This window comes from Canis lupus, chromosome 4, assembly GCF_011100685.1.
Source record: "Canis lupus familiaris isolate Mischka breed German Shepherd chromosome 4, alternate assembly UU_Cfam_GSD_1.0, whole genome shotgun sequence".
NCBI classification, from domain to species: Eukaryota; Metazoa; Chordata; class Mammalia; order Carnivora; family Canidae; genus Canis; species Canis lupus.
This window is the reverse complement of record NC_049225.1, coordinates 39,418,232-39,437,812: the sequence shown is the minus strand read 5'-3', so window position 1 is coordinate 39,437,812 and position 19,581 is coordinate 39,418,232. Positions and strand designations below refer to the sequence as shown.

The window sequence follows — 19,581 nt, the reverse complement described above, 5'->3', positions numbered from 1 at the left end:
TCCAAGATCTCCACAGTCAGAACTTCATAGAGCTGACACTAGGACTTCTCCTCCCCTGATTCCAGACACCAACTTGGAAGCCATAAAAAGTTGTGAACTGCATGAAAACATCAGTGGCTATGGATCCAGGCTCAAATTCCAGCTCATGGTGCTATACCAGCTGTGCAACCTTAGCTGACCTGTGTGATTATGGTGGTATTGTGAGAATAGTAGCTTCTCACATGCAGGGCTAGCCATGTGCCTCTGAGCTGTTACCACATTCACACCTCACACTAACCCTATCACATTTTGCAAATGAAGGAAATAGTCTGAAAGAGCCTGGAAAAGTGCCCGCTTCATGGGATATACTCAATAAATATAGTTTCCCCTTTACTTCAGGTCAGAGCATAGTGCAGGTCCTGAACCATTTTGGGTTTTATAATATTGCTCTGGAAGATTTTAAAAGGTGGTCCCTTCTCCTAATGAATATGTCTCCTTCCTCTTTTTTTCTAAAGACTGAAAGATTGCTTATTATATGGTTGTTGTTGTTGTTGTTGTTATTATTATTATTATTATTGCCAGAATCCCTCCCACTTTCTTGAAACCATTTTGTCTCATGCCCTGGTTGTGGCCATGCATGAGAAACAGCAGGTGGTGCCAGATGACAGATGGTGTGGGAGCCCGTTCCCCGGTGGGAGGGGGTGCGAGCGAGGGAGCAGGCAGGCAGCTGCCAGGAGCTCTTCCTCTCGCTCGCGCCTCGCTCTCAGAAACTCCCAATCCAGACACAGGCAAGGCGCTGTCCTTTCAGCACCACAAGCTCGGGCTGAGGAGGGAGGACTCCTGGTCGTCCTCCTCCTCTTCAAATTGGCTTGAATCTGCTTTGACCCCCCAAGAGTGCAGCACAGTAAGTAGGCATTTGTTTTTGCTATAATCACTCCTTAATATCCTCCGACCCTTTACCATCCCTTTCACCTCCACAACAATCCTATTTTGCCTAATAATGTTCCATCAGCAGGATTGACAAGAGAAATTCAGTTGTATGGGCTTCATAAGGGTGGGGTGGGAGCACCGTTTGACTTCCAAAGGAGCTTGAGAGAAATAAATGTGATTTGTTTATTTAGTTGGCAATCTTGCAATATGGGGGCTGCTAACTTTCCATGGAAGAAAAAAAAAAAAAAGGCCCTTCACTATTGAGGAAATGGAGGCATTCCATGGCTGAATAACAGAATCAGGTTCAAGACAACCTTTTTGTTTTGTTTTGTTTTATGAAATTGTCTCTCCTGTACCACTTACATTTCATGTGAAAGGGTACAGTACACATAGAGACATTTAATGTATTTATTGTGTTTTAGGGAGATGGCTGAAGAAAAGCTAGCATAATAAAATAGCAAGGGGGTAAGGTGTGGTGGTAAGGTGAAATTTATCGTACAGCAGGGTGACCCAGAATAATAGGATTTAATTTTTCAGTAAGAATTAGCTTTTCACTGAGGTTATATAACTGTATTAGCTCTAATGTCTTTTTTTTTTTTTTTTTGAAAGCTTGTATATTGTTTGTGTAAGTCTGGGATTTTCCTTGAGTTTCCTGAATTTGAGGGCTATTGAACCCCATGGGAAGGTGGCATATTTTGATGATGAAAGAAGTTTCACTGGATAATGAGTTTCATGTCAAGAAATCTAGCAGAGGATAGATAGATGACTGATCTCTACACTGAAAGCCGAGTGGACCCGTTGAGAACGCTGCTGTTTTCTCTGTCATCAGCCTTCTCTTTCCCTGCCTCACCTCCCACTGTAACTAGAACTCCACTGCTTGTCTTAGGTCTGGGAAGAAAGGCATAAGGATGGTGAAGCTGAACAGTAACCCCAGTGAGAAGGGAACCAAGCCGCCTTCGGTTGAGGATGGCTTCCAGACCGTCCCTCTCATCACTCCTTTGGAGGTTAACCACTTACAGCTGCCTGCTCCGGAAAAGGTAAAGCAGTTGCTCTTTTCCCCATCAGACCCTCATGCTCCCCACCTCCCATCTCAGGAAATAAAGCAGCAAAAATTCCACCTCCCCAAATCCTCTCATACCCTCAGCCAAATATGTCTCCTTTCCTGTAAAATGTAGTCATTCCTTTCAGAGACATGACATCTCTTGTGTTATTTCAGGTTTATGGTAAGTGTTTACTCAATTTTTGTTCACATATACATACATGGGCAAGACAATTCACCTTTCTTTGTTAAAGTTTTATCATAGCAGATGAATACTAATAAGCTTGTAGATGATGACAGAGATAATTGTCTTGATTATTTGGGGGAGGTGTTTCAGGAATTCAGTGGTATAGATTTGAGGACAGAGAATTGGATGCAGTCCAACAAGCATTTAGTTTGCACCTGCTAAGGCCATATCCCTGTGCTACAAGTTATGAAAAGACAAATTACAAAATCCCTACTCTGTATAATGCATAATATAATGCATCAGGGTAAATGTTATACCTGAGAATTTCACAGGTTATGAGAGCATAAGAGTGAAAACAATTACATTCTGTTGGGGTGGGAGGGGACTGGAAGGAACAGGTTAGGTAACCTGCAGAAAAGAACATTTGAATTTGGCTTGTAAAGGTGAGTAAAAACCTTCCAGATAGACCATAGGAGGAAAAGACATTTAAGACATATGCAAAGCATGGAGAGCTTTTGAGAAATAGCGTGACTAGAGTAGAGCGTTTTTAGGGAGGCGTGGCTGGAAATGAATGACTGGCTGATGGCACATCTCCTGACATGGGAGTAGTCCATGAAGAATGGAGGTGGGCATTTATATAAAGGTGGGCACGGATACAAAAGTTATCCCATGGACAGAGCTGGGAGAAACATTATTGTGTGAGATCCAGTTGAAAGAACTTGAGATTTTATAATGTGAGCTTTTGCATACTGCAAGAGATAGATTTGGAGGTAAATGATGGAGTTCCCTGGCTGAAGAGCAAACAATGGATCATTCCATCTATTTGATTTTCTCATTGGCATCTCCAGGAGGGCATTGTGTGTCTTAACCAATTGGCTCTATCCAATGAACAGAAGAGGAGCCAAAGCTAGATAAAGGGCCTGGATGATTGGCTGGGGATTGAGTCATCTGTTTTGAAAGTGCGGAGATTGTCAATATGAGAATGTGTATGGGGGTGGCAGAAATAAAGAATCTTTGAGCCATCCTGTGAGACTGATAAAGCTTTTAAAAATAAAATGTGAACAGGACCTAACACTAAAGAAATGTGAAAAAAAACCAGTATTAATGTATTAATTAGGTATCTGCTATGCATATAGCAGATGCTCTTAGTTTTTGGTTGCATATTAGAATCACCTGAGGGGGCCTTTGAAAATCCTGATATCTAGGCTACTCCCCAGAACAATTATGTCAGAGCTCTGGGGGTGACACCCAGGCATCAGTATTAATTAAATCCCCCCAGGTGACTCATGTGTGCAAAGTTGAGAACCACTGCTCTGTATGCACATTTCCACAGGGGAGTCAGGGATTATGCACTCAAATTTATAGGTGAAAAGGCGAAGGATCAGAGAAATTTGGTTAGTTATTCAAGCTTACAGAAGGAGTAAGTGGCAATGCTGGAATTTGAACCCAGGTATAACAGAAATTGAGGAGGAGCAGGAGGATATTTTCTTGAGGTTTTGTGAGGTTTCAGGAAGATTCTTTATCCTTCTGCCAACAGCTACAGCCTGGAAGATCTTTATGTTCCTAAAAGGTGTGCAAGGAAAAGGGATTGTGGTGAGATCACCCCTCCCCTATCCTTAGACACACTGCAAGTCATCCAGATGTATCTCCCCTTACTCCCCCCATCCCATCCTTTTGCCTTCGAGGACTTCCTCTTCTTTAGAGAGGAAAAGACATAATAACCACTGAGTTCCCAGTCCAGATGTACCAAAAAGCTATCCCAAAGCCTGAAAGACAAATATATTGAGGACCTGCATGCATGGAAAGGGAAAGCAACGCATCCCAAAAGATGCAAATCCCTACAGGGACACATCCTCACAAGGGTACATTACAGACTCTTTCTGATGTTCATGACAAAGTCGTCCTACTAGGCACCACCATTTCCTCCCTTGTGAAGTAGGGATGATCATCCCTGCCTCAACAGTGGTCTGAACAAAGTTAGATATGGCCTCATATGTAAAGTGCCTGGCACAAAAGTAACTATAAAAGAATAATGATGATCATTTTCAAGTGCTTCCTAAGTATTAGATTCTGTTCTAAGCCATATGTACATGCGTGCACATGTGTGTGCATGCGTTTTTTCACCCTTTCAGTAGTTATTAAGACCCAATAAGGGAATTGCTATTTTAATCCAATTTTTAAAAATGACAAAACTCAGGCATGGAGTGGTAAAAGTAACTTCCCAAAGCACATAGTAAGCATTCTGGCAATCCCTAGAGAACACAGAACCCAGGCAGTGTTGTTCCAGAAACTTCCACTTCAGCAGGAACAAGGAGCCAGCTGGCCTGGGAGTCCACAGACTTGGGCTTTAGCTTGAGCTCAGTTGCCAACCCATGGTGAGACTTGTGTGACTTGTTTCTTCTCCCTCAGTCCTCTGTCTTCTCTTCTCTGAGTGGGAAACTCTAGTAGTGATTTTCTGTACTAGTATTTTGATTGTATAATATTTACAAGAGTAAACAAATTTTACCCTGACATTAGAACAGATGTGTTAGAAGTGAATTCCACTCAAGCAGCCAAATGGGTCCTCCAAATGCATAGTTAGCAGCAGAGACGCTGAAGCTACCTCTCTAGGAGGGTTCACATCTCTGCCCCAACTTTTACTGTTTTTACCTTGGCTAATGACTTGAAATGAGTTTCCTAAATTGCCTCAGTCTCCTCATTATAAAGTGGGGATAAGAATATTGGGACTCAGATCACAGGTCATAGGGAAGGTGATGTGAGTCCTGACACAGTCATCAGTTTTTGGGTTAGGTTCCAGTCAGGTGGTGAGTGTTTGAAGCCAAAGTGTTCATCAGAAAGAAGTATATTTGACCCCAATGTTAAATTATGGGTTTTTTCATAATGTAAAATACAGAGTATGCTTAGTGTGTGATACTGTTAATCATCTTTAGATTTGATCACCAAATGTGCTTTAGTATGGAGTCTGTGAGCCTTAGGGGGAAAACCTTTTTGGAGGCCAAATGGAGAAATGAGCAAGTCTGAAGTCCTTGTGCTGGCCTGGGAATGGGCCACACAAGGCATTCATGGCTGTTGTTTCACTTAATCTTCCCAATGGCCCTGTGAAGGGAGTTTAGTGCACCCATTTCACTAATAGGGAAATTGAGGCTCTCAGATCAATGGAGTGACTTGCCCCAGCTTCACAGATGAAATGAGAGAGCTAGCATTGGAATCCCAGTGCACCTGAAACCCCAGTTTTCCCCACTGCACTGTGTTGCCCTCAATAACAAGAAGCCTCCCACCTCTAAGAGTGCTTTCTCAAACTCTATACCCCTCATCTGTGGCCACACTCCTCCTTGGACTCCCTGGACCAGTTGGTGGGGTCTGGGTATGATACTCCAGAGAGAACATCCTAACCTCCAATGCTCCCTCCCTGTCCAGTATTGGAGGGGTTGGTGGCTGCCTCAGGAGAGGAGATGGGCCTGCCGCCCACCTCTGCTATCATTCTAATCAAATCCTCCACATTGCATCCTGTGAGGGAGCATCCCCAGAGTTGGGACCGGGTCTCTCTCCCATGGAAACCCTTTTCAGTCATCTCCACAGGCTACAATCCCAAATATTTACCTTGGGAAATCCTTATCTGCCCTATTGGCTTCTATTCCCACTGCTCCCACTTATACCTTGAACACTAGCATGTCAAACCTACCCAGAGAAGTGGAGGATGATTTTTTTCCTTCAAGGGACATTTGACAATGTCTGGAGACATTTTTGGTTGTGAAAACTTTAGGGGGGGGGGCACTATTGGCATCTAGTGGGTAGAGGCTAGGAATGCTGCTAAATATCCCACAGTGCATAGGACACATCCCCCCTCCAAACTGAAAGAATTATCCTGCCCCAAATGTCAACAGTGTCAAGGTTGAGAAATTCTGCCTTAGAATTTTCCACACTTTCCAGGGTGGTTCATGCTCCCTCCTCCTTGAACATGCTATTCCTTCTTCCTAGAATGTCCTTGTCACCCCTTGCCTGTCTGTTAAGCCAGTACTGATCTTCCTAAAACCTAGCTCAGATGGCAGCACCTTCCCTGGCCACCTATAATTATACCTATGGTTTACTTATCACCATGGAAGGTATCTACTCACTCACTCATCCAGCACATCTTGTTGGGCACCTTCTATGCGTGAGGCACTGTACCAGGCTATCCATATCCAGACATAAAAAGTCAGATGTGGCCACTGCTTTCATGAAGCTTTCAGTCCAATGGGGAGGAGAGACTTCAAATTATCCATTATACAGACAGCCATATAGAGACACAAGCTGCGAGAAAGGCTATTAGGAAAGAATACAGAGCTGTGATGTGAGAGAGGATAAGACTCAAGAGGCCTAATTATGTTGGAGACTAGTTGGGGAGGTCATCCTGAGGAAGGAGCCCTGCTTGAGACCTGGAAGATGGGTGATAAAGGGAATAGGAACATAGGGTCCAGGATGTGGACAGGCATTGAGGGAGTTGGAGGAATAGCAGGAAAGCAGGTGGGCTGGTCACCCTGAGTGAAGGACAGAGATGATGAAGTGAGGTGGGCACCAGTTCATGGGGGACTCAGTGTATATTTTTGAAGTGGTTTAAAGCAGGAGTGATGGGATCAAATTTCTATTTAAGGAAGATTCCTCTGGCTGCTGTGGGCCACCCTAGTGATGAAGGACTCATGCTGAATCTCCTGGTCTCCTCTTCCTCATTCCTTCTAGTGTAGCCCCCTTGCAGCACCAGAGTAGTTTCTCCAAGACAGAAGTGACTGTATTTCCTGCAGCATGCCCACCATGAGTGGTAGAAGAAGGGAAAAGACTGAAAGGCGGGAAGTCACCTAGAAGACCACTGCTACACTCATGAAGGAGGTGGTGGTGGTGGGCACTAGGGCAGTGGCAGTGGGAATGGGGAGGTGGGTGAATTTAGGCTGACTTGGTGTCTGGTTGGGTGTGAGGAGATTTGCCCACTAGACCTGAAGGCCCTGGCTCTGCCTCATTGTGCATCCTGGCTGGCATGCAGTGGGCAGTGGGAAATGCTGGCTGAACAAGGCTCCCTGTCCCTTGCAGAGCCTAAAGCTGAGCTTAGTTTCTCCACTTGACAGATGTGGGAATAGACTTGAATCTAAGCAGTTGGGTTACTTTTTCAGCCCATGAACATAAGCTCTTGAAAAGCCAGAATATCATCCTACAGATACCAAATTCAGGGACATGCTTTTGGGGCCTTGTTTCCTTTGGTGTATCTAAGTGATTGCAGTAACCCAGATGTCCTACAACCCATCTGTAAGGTTGCAACCTTACAACCAATTATTGCCATTTTACAGATGCAGAAACAGACTCAGAGAGGTGAAATGCTGTCCCAGGACACCTAAAAGAAAACAGTGCAGCCAAGATCTGCACACAGGTGTGCTGGGAGATGCCAACTAATGGGTGGCAGGTCTGCGGAAAGCAAGCCACAAATGGGCACAACCCCACCTTGGCAAAGCCCCAGATGAATCATGTATTTGGCAAGCCAGCAACCTAGCTCTGGGAAAATATCCCTTTCCTTTTTACTGATTACTAAGTCTTTACATGTCCTGGATAAGATTGGCTTACCTGCCTGTGGGAAGAAAAGATTGCAGATGTTTGGGTATCCAGTATTGAGGTTTGATACACTTTGTATTTTGCATGGTAAACCACATGTGCTTTGCAGTCCTAGAGGCCTGGGTTCAGATCTCAGCTAAGCTATTTACTTACTGTGTGACTTTAGGCAAGTCACTTAGCATCTTTGGGCTTTGTTTTTTTCCCAGCAGTAAAATGAGCATAATATCTACCTATCAGGCTATTGTGAGGAAAAAGCATGAAAATTGTCTTATGGAACACAGATGGTGCTTTATTGATATAGTTTCTGTATTTCACTGGGCATCCAGAATATGTGTCCAGAAGTTCGCATTTCAGAAGATGACTGTAAAAATGAAACATGCCAGAAATGAGGTTTCTAAGGTACAGGGATTTGACAGGGTGAACCTGGACAGGTGTGGCCAGAGGAGATGCCTCTCTTGTCATCACATCCTGTGTACCTTCTTGGCTTCTCTTGTGGCTTTATCAGAGGGTTCTTTTCCTCCCTAAAGCACAGGATCAGAGAACTTTCAGCCATTCCCTAGGGAGAAGCAGAAAATGCACATCTCTGCAGATTTGAGGTTCACAGAGCCCCCTTGTTCTGCTCTTCAGACACTCTCAAGAGACAGATTATAAATCACCACAAATTGGGGCAAAGACTTTGACCAGGCAATTCCAACAAATAGATATAAAAATGGCCACTAAGCCTATTTCAAACTCTTTTTAATTTAAAAATATAATTTTAAATAAAAGATAACTTTTTACCTATTAGATTGGTAAAAAACAACCAAGCAAACCCACCGCACAACATTTGATAATGCCTAGTGTTGCTAGCACCGAGGCAAAGCAGATCTTCTCAATACACTCTTATTGGTTATATAATTTGGTGCAATGTTTTGCAGAGGGTGTTTTGACATTGTTTATAGAACTTAAACTATATGTACCATCAATTGGTATGTTTCCTATTGGTAAGAAGTTACCCGATGGGTATATTTTTCAAGTATGCAAAGGCTTATATATAAAGAAAACCTGTGAACAACTGGAATGTTCCATGCGACTGGGCTGGTTAGATGAACTCTAGCGCACGGATGTGGAATACTAAGTGGTTGCTAGGAGAATGAAGCATTCTTGCTTATGCTAATGTGGGAGGAGCAACAGACACACCGCTCTGTTAAAACAGCTTTAAAGAGCATGGCATGGAGTCATCCCATTTGTGGAAACATGTCTGTGTGTATGTTTTGTACTTATCATTCATAAAACAATTTTGGACCTGCACAAGAAATCATTAAATGGTGAGGAAGTAGGGGGATAGGAGTTGGGGGATAGCCTGTTTGAAGATTTCCATTCCATATTTTTCATACCTTTTTTTTTTTTTTTTTACCATGAGCATGTATCAAATTTTCTACTTCAAAGTAAATCACGCCCATTCTCACAGATGGTGAGACAGTCTTAAAGCACGGAAATGACTTGCTCACACTCAAACAAAGCAAGCTGGTGTCCCTGCATGTAAGGGAAAGCATTATAGTACTGCACCTTGAATTTGAACCCTAACTCTACCACTACTTGCTGTGTGACCCTGGGCAGGTTTATTAACCACTGTCCCTCTGTTTCCTCACTGTTAAAATGAGGACAATAATCTCTTCTACTAAGAACTGTTTTAAGGGTGAAATGAGAAAATGTATGTCGAGTGTTCACCCCAGTGTCTAGGACAGAGTAGATGATAGTGCAAGACTGTTGTTATTACTGTTGTTGCTTATCACCATTCTCATCAGTTCGGTCCCAGAATCAGGATCATTGTTTGTGGAGAGTATAGGTCATGAGGAGTGCTGAGCAGTGAAGTGGGCTGGGCCTCTGGACCACAGAGGACAGGCCCAGAGGCAGATGTGTGGAGCTCTACTATAAAGATTCCAGCCTAGGTGTCTAGTTTCCACTCAGAGCAGAAGCTAGAACTCCCTCTCCCCTGTAGAGGACCATACAGAGAGTCTCTCATCTCTCCACACACTATGCTCTGCCATGCAGTTGGACAATCATAGACTTAGTGGGCTGGCTGGTGCATTTAAGGCCATACTGGTCCACCTTCCATTCTGCTGCTGAAGAGTAAATGCCCAACAAGGAAAAGATATCTGATCCTGTGGAAGGAGCCCTCGTCTGGGAGTGAGCAGTTCCTTACTAGAGTCCTGCTTTTGACCCAATCTTTCTGTGTGATCTGTAGCAAATCCCTTCTGCTCTCTGGGCTCCCATCTCCTCATCTGTGAGTTAATGGGATTGGACAATACTACCACTAATGTCCTATGAGCACTGACATTTTACCCTATGTTTGGGCCCTTACCAAACTTTGAGGGCCCAGAGAAAGACTCAAACCCAAAAAAGGTGGAGTATGGGTTGAGAGGTAAGCAGGGGAAATGGGAGAAGGTTCCCAACTAAGTATTCAGACTCCATCTGGCCAACTTGTCTCTTTAGAGATAGGATTCATTCATTCAACAGTATTTATGGATCCCTTCTTATGTGCCAGGTGCCACAAGATCAGGGTTTGAGTGTGATAATTCTTGAATGGTGACATTCCTTGTGGGTGGCACTTGGATCTGAGCCAGAAGCTTAGATTCAAGATTTGGCTCTGCTTCTTAGTAGCTGTGTTGAGGTTACGAGGTCATTTCTGCTCTCTAAGACTCAGATTCCTCATCTGTAGAATGAGGGTAATCATTCCCATTCCGAGTGATTGAGAGGTTTCCAGTGATATAGGATATAAAACTTGGCACAGTGATAGTGGGTATTCATTTTTATTTTATCTTATTTTAATTTTTTTTAGAGATTTTATTTGTTCTGGGGTGGGGGGAGAGAAAGAAGAGGGTCAGAGGGAGAAAGAGAATCTCAAGCAGATTCCATGCTGAGCACAGAGCCTGATGGTGGGCTCAGTCTCATGACCCTGAGATCATGACCTGAGCTGAAATCAAGCACTGGATGCTTAACGGACTGAGCCACCCAGGTGCTCCTGGGTACCAATTTTAAAACAATGATAGGAAAGAGCAGGGTAATCTTGAGTTTGAACTGCCAGTTCAACCGCTTATAAGTCATTTGATCATAGGCAAGTGACTGAATTTTCTGAGCCTAAATTGTCTCATTTGAGAAATGGAGTAATAATGATTTTAAAGGAGATACATAAAGACTGGAAACATTGTGAGGAGAATTATGAGAATTAACTGAGAACAGATCAGGGGGGCCCTGAGAACAGTGCCTGGCACATAGTAGGTGCTCAGCAGATTCATTGTCCTGCTCTGAACTTCTCTCTTAGCTGCAGGGATGAGCTGCAGAATACAGCTTAGATCTATTTTTGGCCTGTGCAAGTCCAGCTCATAAAAATACAATCTTGCTCCTTGTCAGCACTTCTGCACTTTTATTTATTGTTCTTGCCAATCCTGGGGCCTCTCCATGTGGGAACCTCTTCATTATTGATAATCCTGGAAAGTAGTATTTTAAATTTTTATGATCTGTACTTTGTGCCATCTGAACCACCATGTATTATCTGGCCTTGCCAGTGAAGGGGGAATATATCCAGATGAGGGGTCCTTTTGGGATGAATAATTTATCCCATTTTCACAATGCCAATTATGTTAAATTATGTTCTTCATATCAGCCACTGACAGGACAATGGGGACTGATGTCAAAATACGAAAAGAAAACAAATTTATATCTTTGCCCACATCCACAATGGTATTTGAAAATCTGGAGGTTCATTTTTCCAAATATTTGTAAAACTCCACTTTAAATGATAAAAAGAGTAGAAACAAATTTTTCCTCTTCTCTCTCCACTCCTCCCTCATTTCTGTTAGTAAGAGCTTAGGACTCCATTTTTCCCTACTTTTTTTTTTTTTTTCAACTGCAGAGAATAGAGCCTTTCATTGCAAATATATTTTCTCTTCTCTCTTTCTTTGCTTATGTAAGCTGATTCCTCCAAGGTATAATTAATGATTGGCTAACATTTCTCATGCTTTCCCTTCATAGTACTAAAAAAAAAGTGACTATTGCCATATCTTCTTTTATAGAAGGGAAATGTTTCTGGCTCCCCTCCATGGGAACAGAACACCAAATTTCATGACATGCCCAATATCTGGTTGATTCCAGTAACTCTGTAGTTATTTCTACAGTTCTCAGTATTTCTACAGTATTTCTCCAGTTCTCTACATCTTTCCAGTGTATCTCACTGTGGCCAGAGGCTTAACCATTACCTGTAATATACATCTGGAAAGCCACTCTGTGGTTTATAATCCTTCCTTGGCTTTTCACTGCTTTCTGGTTCATCTTTTAGGATGCTTGGTATGGCATTCAGAGCCTCTGTTTACCCCCTCACTTCACCCGCCCTGTGCTGTGGCCACTCAAAATCACTCATTGTGGCTCCTCCACGTGCCAGCCTCCTGAGTGTTTTCTGAATGTGTGCTGGTATATGCGGTTCCCTTGGTCTAGAAAATTCTTTTCCCTGAATTTGGGGAGGCAAGAATGGAAACAAGAAGCTGGCCAGAGAAACCATTCATGGAAACATCACAGTGTTCTGAATTAGCGTGGTGGCACTGTGACTGGACAGATGGGTTGATTTGAGAGAAGTTTCTGAGAAACAGGAGCTGGTACTGATGTGGATTTGGAGAGTGAAGGGAGGGGAGGAGTCATGGAAGAATTCCTATATTTGATTTGACATAAGCACTGGCATAGATAATGCTGCTATTTGGGGGGGGGTGACTTGGGGAAGAAATGTTGAGGGGCAGATGGATCTGGGAACCCAAGAGCTTTGCTGCAGATGTGGTATATTTAGGGAGGTTGGTCCAAGGGCAAATGTCCAGTAGGGTAATCTGAATGCTGGCTGAGGTCTGAATTAAGTTAAAAGGATAAGGATGGACTTAGAAGTAATGGGAGTGTGAATACTCAGAGGGTACATGTAGGAGGGAAGTGTGCCAATGACCTCACCCTGAGAAATTCTAACATTGAGAGGTCAAGCAGAAAGGGAGGATCTTGAAAGGGAAATTGAAGAGAGCTGGTCAGTGAACAGGAGAACCAAGAGAGATATGGCTATGGACCCAAGGGAGAAGGACATCTAAAGGGGTAGGGAGCAAACAAGCCTACTACTGAGAGATCAAAGAAGATACCAGAGGACTGTCTACTTGCTCTAGGCAATGGGCAAAGACCTGCTTTTGATGTGGAGATAGGGTTCTAATGAGCTAACATGTCCTTAGGAGGGAAGGGAAGATATTGGGTAGCAACTTGGGTTGCTTTGGGGGAAAATGTGGCTTAGCTAAAGAGAGGAGGAAAAGACTGAGGACCAACTTGGGTCAGGTACCCACTTGACCTGTGGCCTGTGTTTGAACTGGTGGTTTGAGGAGTGGGGTTCTAAAATAAAAATAACCATTAGAAAGTCACTCAGGGCATAAGCAGCCTGCCATAAGGGTTCAGGCAAAGCAGGACATGGATTCAAAGGAAGGCTGTGACCCTAATTCTGCCTAAACTCATCAGCCCTCCATTACTGCAAGTGGTAAATGAGATACTTTAAAAAGAAATAGTAAGTACACACACACACATATTACAGTTATTTGTGTATTTATTATAAATATTGTATATAAATTATATAAATAATTAATATGTAAATTTTTCTGTATATATTTGGAACTTGATTTAAATGAAATCATATACAAAAAATTTTGTGTCATATTTCTTTTTTTCAAGGTAATGTTTGTAAGATTCACACTTGTGCGTGGCATTCCATTTTATGAATAAACCACAATTTATGCATTCTATTAATGGACATTTGGATTGTTCTCAGTTCTGGGATATTATGAAAAAAATGGCTATGAATATTTTTATTTGTATTTTTTGGTGGACCTACAATATTTGAGGTTTTTGTTTTTGTTTTTGTTTTTGTTTTTGTTGTTGTTTTTCTGGCACCAAAGAATCTACTGATTTTTTTAAGCTTATTTAGTATTTGGCCATCTTACTAAAGTCTAATAGCTTTTTAGTTCATTTTTCTTGGACCACATTTTTATCAGATAGAACTTTTTACCTCATATAACAGAAAACCTAACCCAAATTGGAGTAGGGCCCCCAAAATATGTATTTGACCCTATAACTGCAGAGTTCAATGTGGACTTCAGGCAAGGTGTGATCCAGAGGGCAGTGTGTCATCAGGGTCCATCTCCATTTCTCTCGGTTTCTCTTGGCTCTACCCTCTTTCATATGCCACCTTTGTCTTCATCTTGGCTCCTCCTTATTGTGTCAGAAATTTCTACAGACGTTTTAGAACTCAAGTCCTCACCACACCAAGCAGAGGAAGAACATGCTCTTTGGGAACCCCCATAAAGAGCAAGGAGGCTTCTTTCCCCATGTTCTTAGTCAATATTGTCTTGTATCTAATTGGTCCAAACTTTGAGTTAATTAAATTTTGTGATCAAAAGGATAGTATGCCCTGATTGGCTTAACCTAATTAGGGACCATTCCTATCATGAAGGGAGGCATCAATCTCACCAAACCACATGGCTGCCACACAAAGGGCGGTGGTGATTTCCCAAAAGGAATATCTGGGGACTTTTGATCTAAATGGATGTTAGGGAAGCAACCACAAAATGTTTAATAGGATAATTAGAATGATGTTGCCTGTAATGATTATTCATTGTCTCATTCTGACAGTCATATTTTAAAAGTTCTGTCACCTGTCTCAAAATGTCAGCTATGCATAGGGTCTTTTCAATTTATGTGGAATGATGAAGATGTTTTTGAGTTTTTGGGGAAGCTTTAGAAAAAATGTTTATAGAAATTGAGGGGCAGAGGGAAGGACTAAGAAGCAAATGCTTCTTAACATTTGTTGTGTGGTGTGTTGATGCCTGAGATCTGGTGGCTAAAGATCTAGTGGCAAAAGGATCAATCACAGAGACGGTTGATGGTCAAGATGGACTTGACAATGTGGGAAGGAATATCAGTTTTCTGTCATGGTACAACAAATTTCCAAAAATGTGATGTCTTAAAACAGCACAAATATATTACCTTGTAGTTTCTGTAGTCAGAAGTCCAGGAACAGGTTAGCTGTTTTCTCTGCTTGGGGTCTCAGGGGTCTGAAGTCAAGGCATTGGCCAGGCTGCCCTCTCATCTGCACTCAGTGTCCTCTTCCAAGCCCACTGAGGTTGTTGGCAGAATTCAGTTATTTGTGGTTGTAGTACTGAAGTCCCCATCGTCCTGAATGACCTGGCTCAGCTGAAGTTACTTTCAGCATCTAGAGTCGGCCCTCAGGTTCCAGCTACATGGCCCTCCTGTAACATGTCAGCTTACTTCTTCAAGGCCATCAGGAGAATCCTTCTCCAGTCTGCTATGATAGAGTTTTATAATAGCTTAATGTAATTGTGGGGGTGACTATGCCATCATATACAATTATCCTGTCCACAGTCTTGACGGAGAAGACTATGCTGGACATTTGCACTGGGGTGGGAGCTTGGGGGGCTATCTGAGAATGCTACTTACCATAAAAGGCAAAGGCAGTTATTGCCCCAAGGCTTAGGATCACATGACACACTGATCAGGAAATTACCTCTGCATAGAAATGGATACTGAGATGCATTATAATATATATACGCACATACCTATCAAATATATACATACATACAACATGGAGAAATAGGGAAAAGAAATTATAATTCTCAACTTGTGAATATTTTCTAAAAATGTGGATTCAGAATGATCAGACATCTACATTTTCTATACCACCTTATTTATTTATTTAAAATATTTTATTTATTTATTCATGAGAGAGACACACACACACAGAGGCAGAGACACGGGCAGAGGGAGAAGCAGGCTCCACTCAGGGAGCCTGATGTGGGACTCGATCCCGGAACTCCAGGATCATGCCCTGGGCCGAAGGCAGGTGCTAAACTGCTGAGCCACCCAGGGATCCCCTCTGTACCACTTTATAACCTGACAGTTGATCTAGTGCTATCCAAAATATTTTGAATCCTTAAAATTTGTAGAATAGCCTTTAAGTTCACAACATATCTATACGTACGTTACTCCATTTGGCCCTTCCCAGAATGTTTACTTAGGCAGTAATATAAATATCTAGCCTGTGGGCTATGCTGTAAGTATTGCTTACTTAGCTACTTTAATTCCTGATTCTTGCATACCCATGGAAGTTTACATGACAGCAAATAGCAAACCTTGTAGACTACGTTATGTCACACTTTTCTTTCTTTGGCCATGTGGTTCACTTTGCAGAAAATGTCTTTCCTTGGCTTTCTTACCCAGTAAACTTTTATTTTAGAAGTGGCAGGCTTAGGGAGAGAGGGAGAGAATCTCAAGTAGAATCTCCAATGAGTGCAGAGCCCAATGTAGGACTCAATCTTAGGGCCCTGAGATCATGACCTGACCGGAAACCAAGAGTAGGACAATTAACTGACTGAGCCACCCTAGCTCCCTTCACTCAGTTAACTTTTGTTCATCCATCACTCCCTACCTTTTTTTTTCCCCAGACAAGGAGGTCAGGAGCATGCTTGAACAGCATTATTCTTGAGAAGTTCTCGTGTTGCTCTTGATGGACTGAGTAGGGAGGACCTACAGGCTGACAGGCGCAGGCCAGGCTCCATTCCACATCTGCTTTGAATATCCATGGAAGAAAATTTGGCAGCACTAAGAGGCAGTGTTCAAATAAGCATTTGTTATTGAATGGTCTGAGTGCTTATCTTGTATGAACTCATTTAAGCCTTACAGCAATGCAACGAGGTATTTGTGTTTATTGTCCCACTTTATAGATGAGAAAACAAAGACACAGAAGGCTTTATAGTGAAACTACTGTTCAAACCCAGTACATACCCTTACACCTTCCTACAGTACTAACAGTATCAGTGTCTGCCGCATAAGATATAATTAAGTGAGATCTGCATGTCAAACGTTCAGTGCCTGCTATGTGGTAAGTTTGCAAAGCATGAGACTTATTTTTATTACTTGTGGCAAAGAGGCTTCTGCTTTCCTATTCTTTGGAATAGGAGATAGAAAGAAAATAAAAATAACAGAACAACCCACCCCACCTCCCATAAAACCTCACCCTTAATTGGCTACCCCCCACTTCCCTATTTGAAGGAGCCAGGGCTCACTTCTGTTGTTTAGGAGGAGCAGATGACAGAGAGGGGTAGGACACAAGAGCAGACCTTACATCTGCAAATGGGTTCTAGATGATGGGGCAGGAGAGAAGGGATCAGCTAGATGGGCTGATCCCCAAGCCTCCTGAATCAACATATTTAAATGCCACATGGGAGATGTTCAGTAATAGTAGTCCTTTCCCTAACCCTTTCCTTTTTGAGCTACATTTAGTCAATGGCATGCCTCAAAGACATAAAGAATATTCTTCATTGGAGAACTTTTTGCTTGAGTCAGTACACTTGACTGCTATCTCCAGGAACACGTGGTGGGAGTTTTCAGTGAAGATTCAGTTAAATTAAACTCCAGTGAAAAGTAAGAGTGATCATGGTTAGAAGACCGCTTCCTTTTAGCTGTGACCTTGGACAAGTATTTTAGTATCTCCAAGCTTCAGTTTCCTTGTCAGAAGAATGGAAATAGTAGTGGTATATAGATAAAAGCATATGAAGTGCTTGATCTAGTTCTGGCACATAATAAGTAACTACAAAAATATTACCAATTGTCATCTCATTTAACCCTCAAAACAACCTTGTTAAATAGGGATTATGATTATGATTATTGCCCATATTTTACAGGTGAGTCCCTGAGTCTCAGACAGCTTCTGTGTTACCCCGACACTGTGGCACTTGGCCATGGTTATTGATTATCTGTCAGGTTCTTTTTTCTTCCACTTTGCCTACACAGTGGGCTGGAGTTCCATAAATGTCTTGGCAGGTTGACAGAGTATCTTGATAAGATATTAACCACCTCTGCAAAATATTCAGACTTTAGAAAAGTTTAGAAAAAGTAAGATGATACAAAAGATTCAAAGACCTTTATGCTTTTATCTGTGCAAGTCTCTAAGTCAAATTGGAATTAAGTATATGTATAAAGGTTGAGCTACAAGGTGTTCATCATAACTTGTTTACATAACCCAAACTGTGGAAACAACCTAAATGTTCAACAACACAGTTACTGGATTAATTGTAGCATATGCATAGGGTGAAATATGCTACATTAAAAGGCAAAATACAATTGTGTATTTGTCTACATAAAAAATGCTAGTATGTTGTTATATGTTAAGAGTAGTTTGAGACACCTGGGTGTCAGTCGTTGAGCCTCTGCCTTTGGCTCAGGGCGTGATCCCAGGGTCTGGGGATCAAGTCCCACATTGGGCTCCCAGGGAGCCTGCTTCTCCCTCTGCCTGTGTCTCTGCCTATGTCTCTCTGTGTCTTTCATGAATAAATAAATAAAATCTTTTTAAAAAGTAGGTTGTAATTCATGGAGTATGAATCTGTTGTATAAAAAGAAAATACATTTATATAAATATCACACACATATCTAATATATGCATCTATATGCATATAAAAACATCTGGACAAGTGTGACCCAAATTGTCACCTGTGTTTATCTCTGTTGGAATGGGGAAGTATGGGTAATTTGAACTCTCTGCTTTCTTGTGTGTTTGAGAGGGAAGTTCTTTGTTTTCTGATCCTTATGCAATGTACAAAAATTCCAGTTACTGAGAAAAAGAAAAGAAAACAAGAAGTGTTTCAAGTTTCCATTTGCGCTAACACTGGTTGAACATTTCAGGTGATTGTGAAGACAAGAACAGAGTATCAGCCTGAACAGAAGAACAAAGGGAAGTTCCGGGTGCCGAAAATCGCCGAATTTACGGTCAGTGTCTTTATGCAAATTGTAAAGATAAGGCTGGCTTCAGCCAGCTCAAGACTCCTGGCACTAGTAGAGCAGGTGCTACTGCTATTTCTATTTAGGATATTTCTAGAGGATTTCTTGAGGTCACACTGTCTGGGTCACTGAGTCTAATCAGATAACAAAAGCTCTGCCTCTTGAGTACTACTTCTGCTCTGGAATGCTCAGATAATTTGATGATTGATAAATGTGCCTCCTTTCTTCTTTTTCTCTTGTCCTTATCTCTCTACATTTCCATCAAAATCTCCAGGAAATATGACAGAAATGTATTTTTAAAACCCTCAAATTTTAGTCAGTGGATGATTGTAACAAAATATAAAAAAGACAAAGGGGGAAAAAACCTGACTTCTTAATGGAAAAAACCCAAACGGCTGACCATCTATTTCTTGGTGGAGGGGTCATTAGGAGAACTGATAAATATGTATCACTGTGGTAAGTCTCATGAAGGAGTCATGAAACATGCTCTACAAGAACAAAAGGAGAAACCTCAAGGAAGTACCCTGGAAAAGTCACTTAGGTGGCTGAGAAGAGCACGGCTTGTGCAAAGGCCCTGAGGCTGATCTCAACTCTGAATAAGAATAAAGGCAGTGAGGCTAGGCTCTAGAAGGGGATAGAGAGTAGGCAAATATGAAACCATAGAAGTAGGCAGAAAACAGACAGTTCTAGGCTTTGTAGACTATATGGAGGAATTTGAGTTGTATGCTAGAAGCATAAAGGAAGCCTCTGAAGGACTTCAAGAAGGGGAGAGAGATGACTTAATTGGGTTTTAAATAAAGCATGTTGGATTTTATGTGGCCAGTGGACTGTAGCAGGCAAGAGGGAATGTGGGGAGACTATTAGGTTACTGCAATAGTCTAAGTAGAGACAGTGGCTTGAACAAGGATGGTGAACAGATGGAGAGACATGGGAAGACCTAAAAGATACTTAGGAGGCAAAATCAGCCAATCAGCCATGGTTTTACTAGAACAAGTGGTTCCTTAGATGGATATTGGAGCAGTCTGACTGGGTA

At 42.1% G+C, this 19,581-nt stretch overlaps 1 protein-coding gene across 1 annotated transcript in view; it reads left to right on the top strand.

The window, feature by feature from the left end:
* Positions 1–714: 714 nt before the first annotated feature.
* The window catches only part of NSG2 (neuronal vesicle trafficking associated 2), a 57,233-nt gene continuing 38,366 nt past the window's right edge, over positions 715–19,581 (top strand). Inside the window, exons 1-3 of the mRNA XM_038533742.1 lie at positions 715–883; positions 1,796–1,946; positions 18,453–18,536. Coding sequence (XP_038389670.1) covers positions 1,818–1,946; positions 18,453–18,536 — 213 coding nt within the window. The 5' untranslated portion in view covers positions 715–883; positions 1,796–1,817. The remainder of the gene's footprint in view (positions 884–1,795; positions 1,947–18,452; positions 18,537–19,581) is intronic.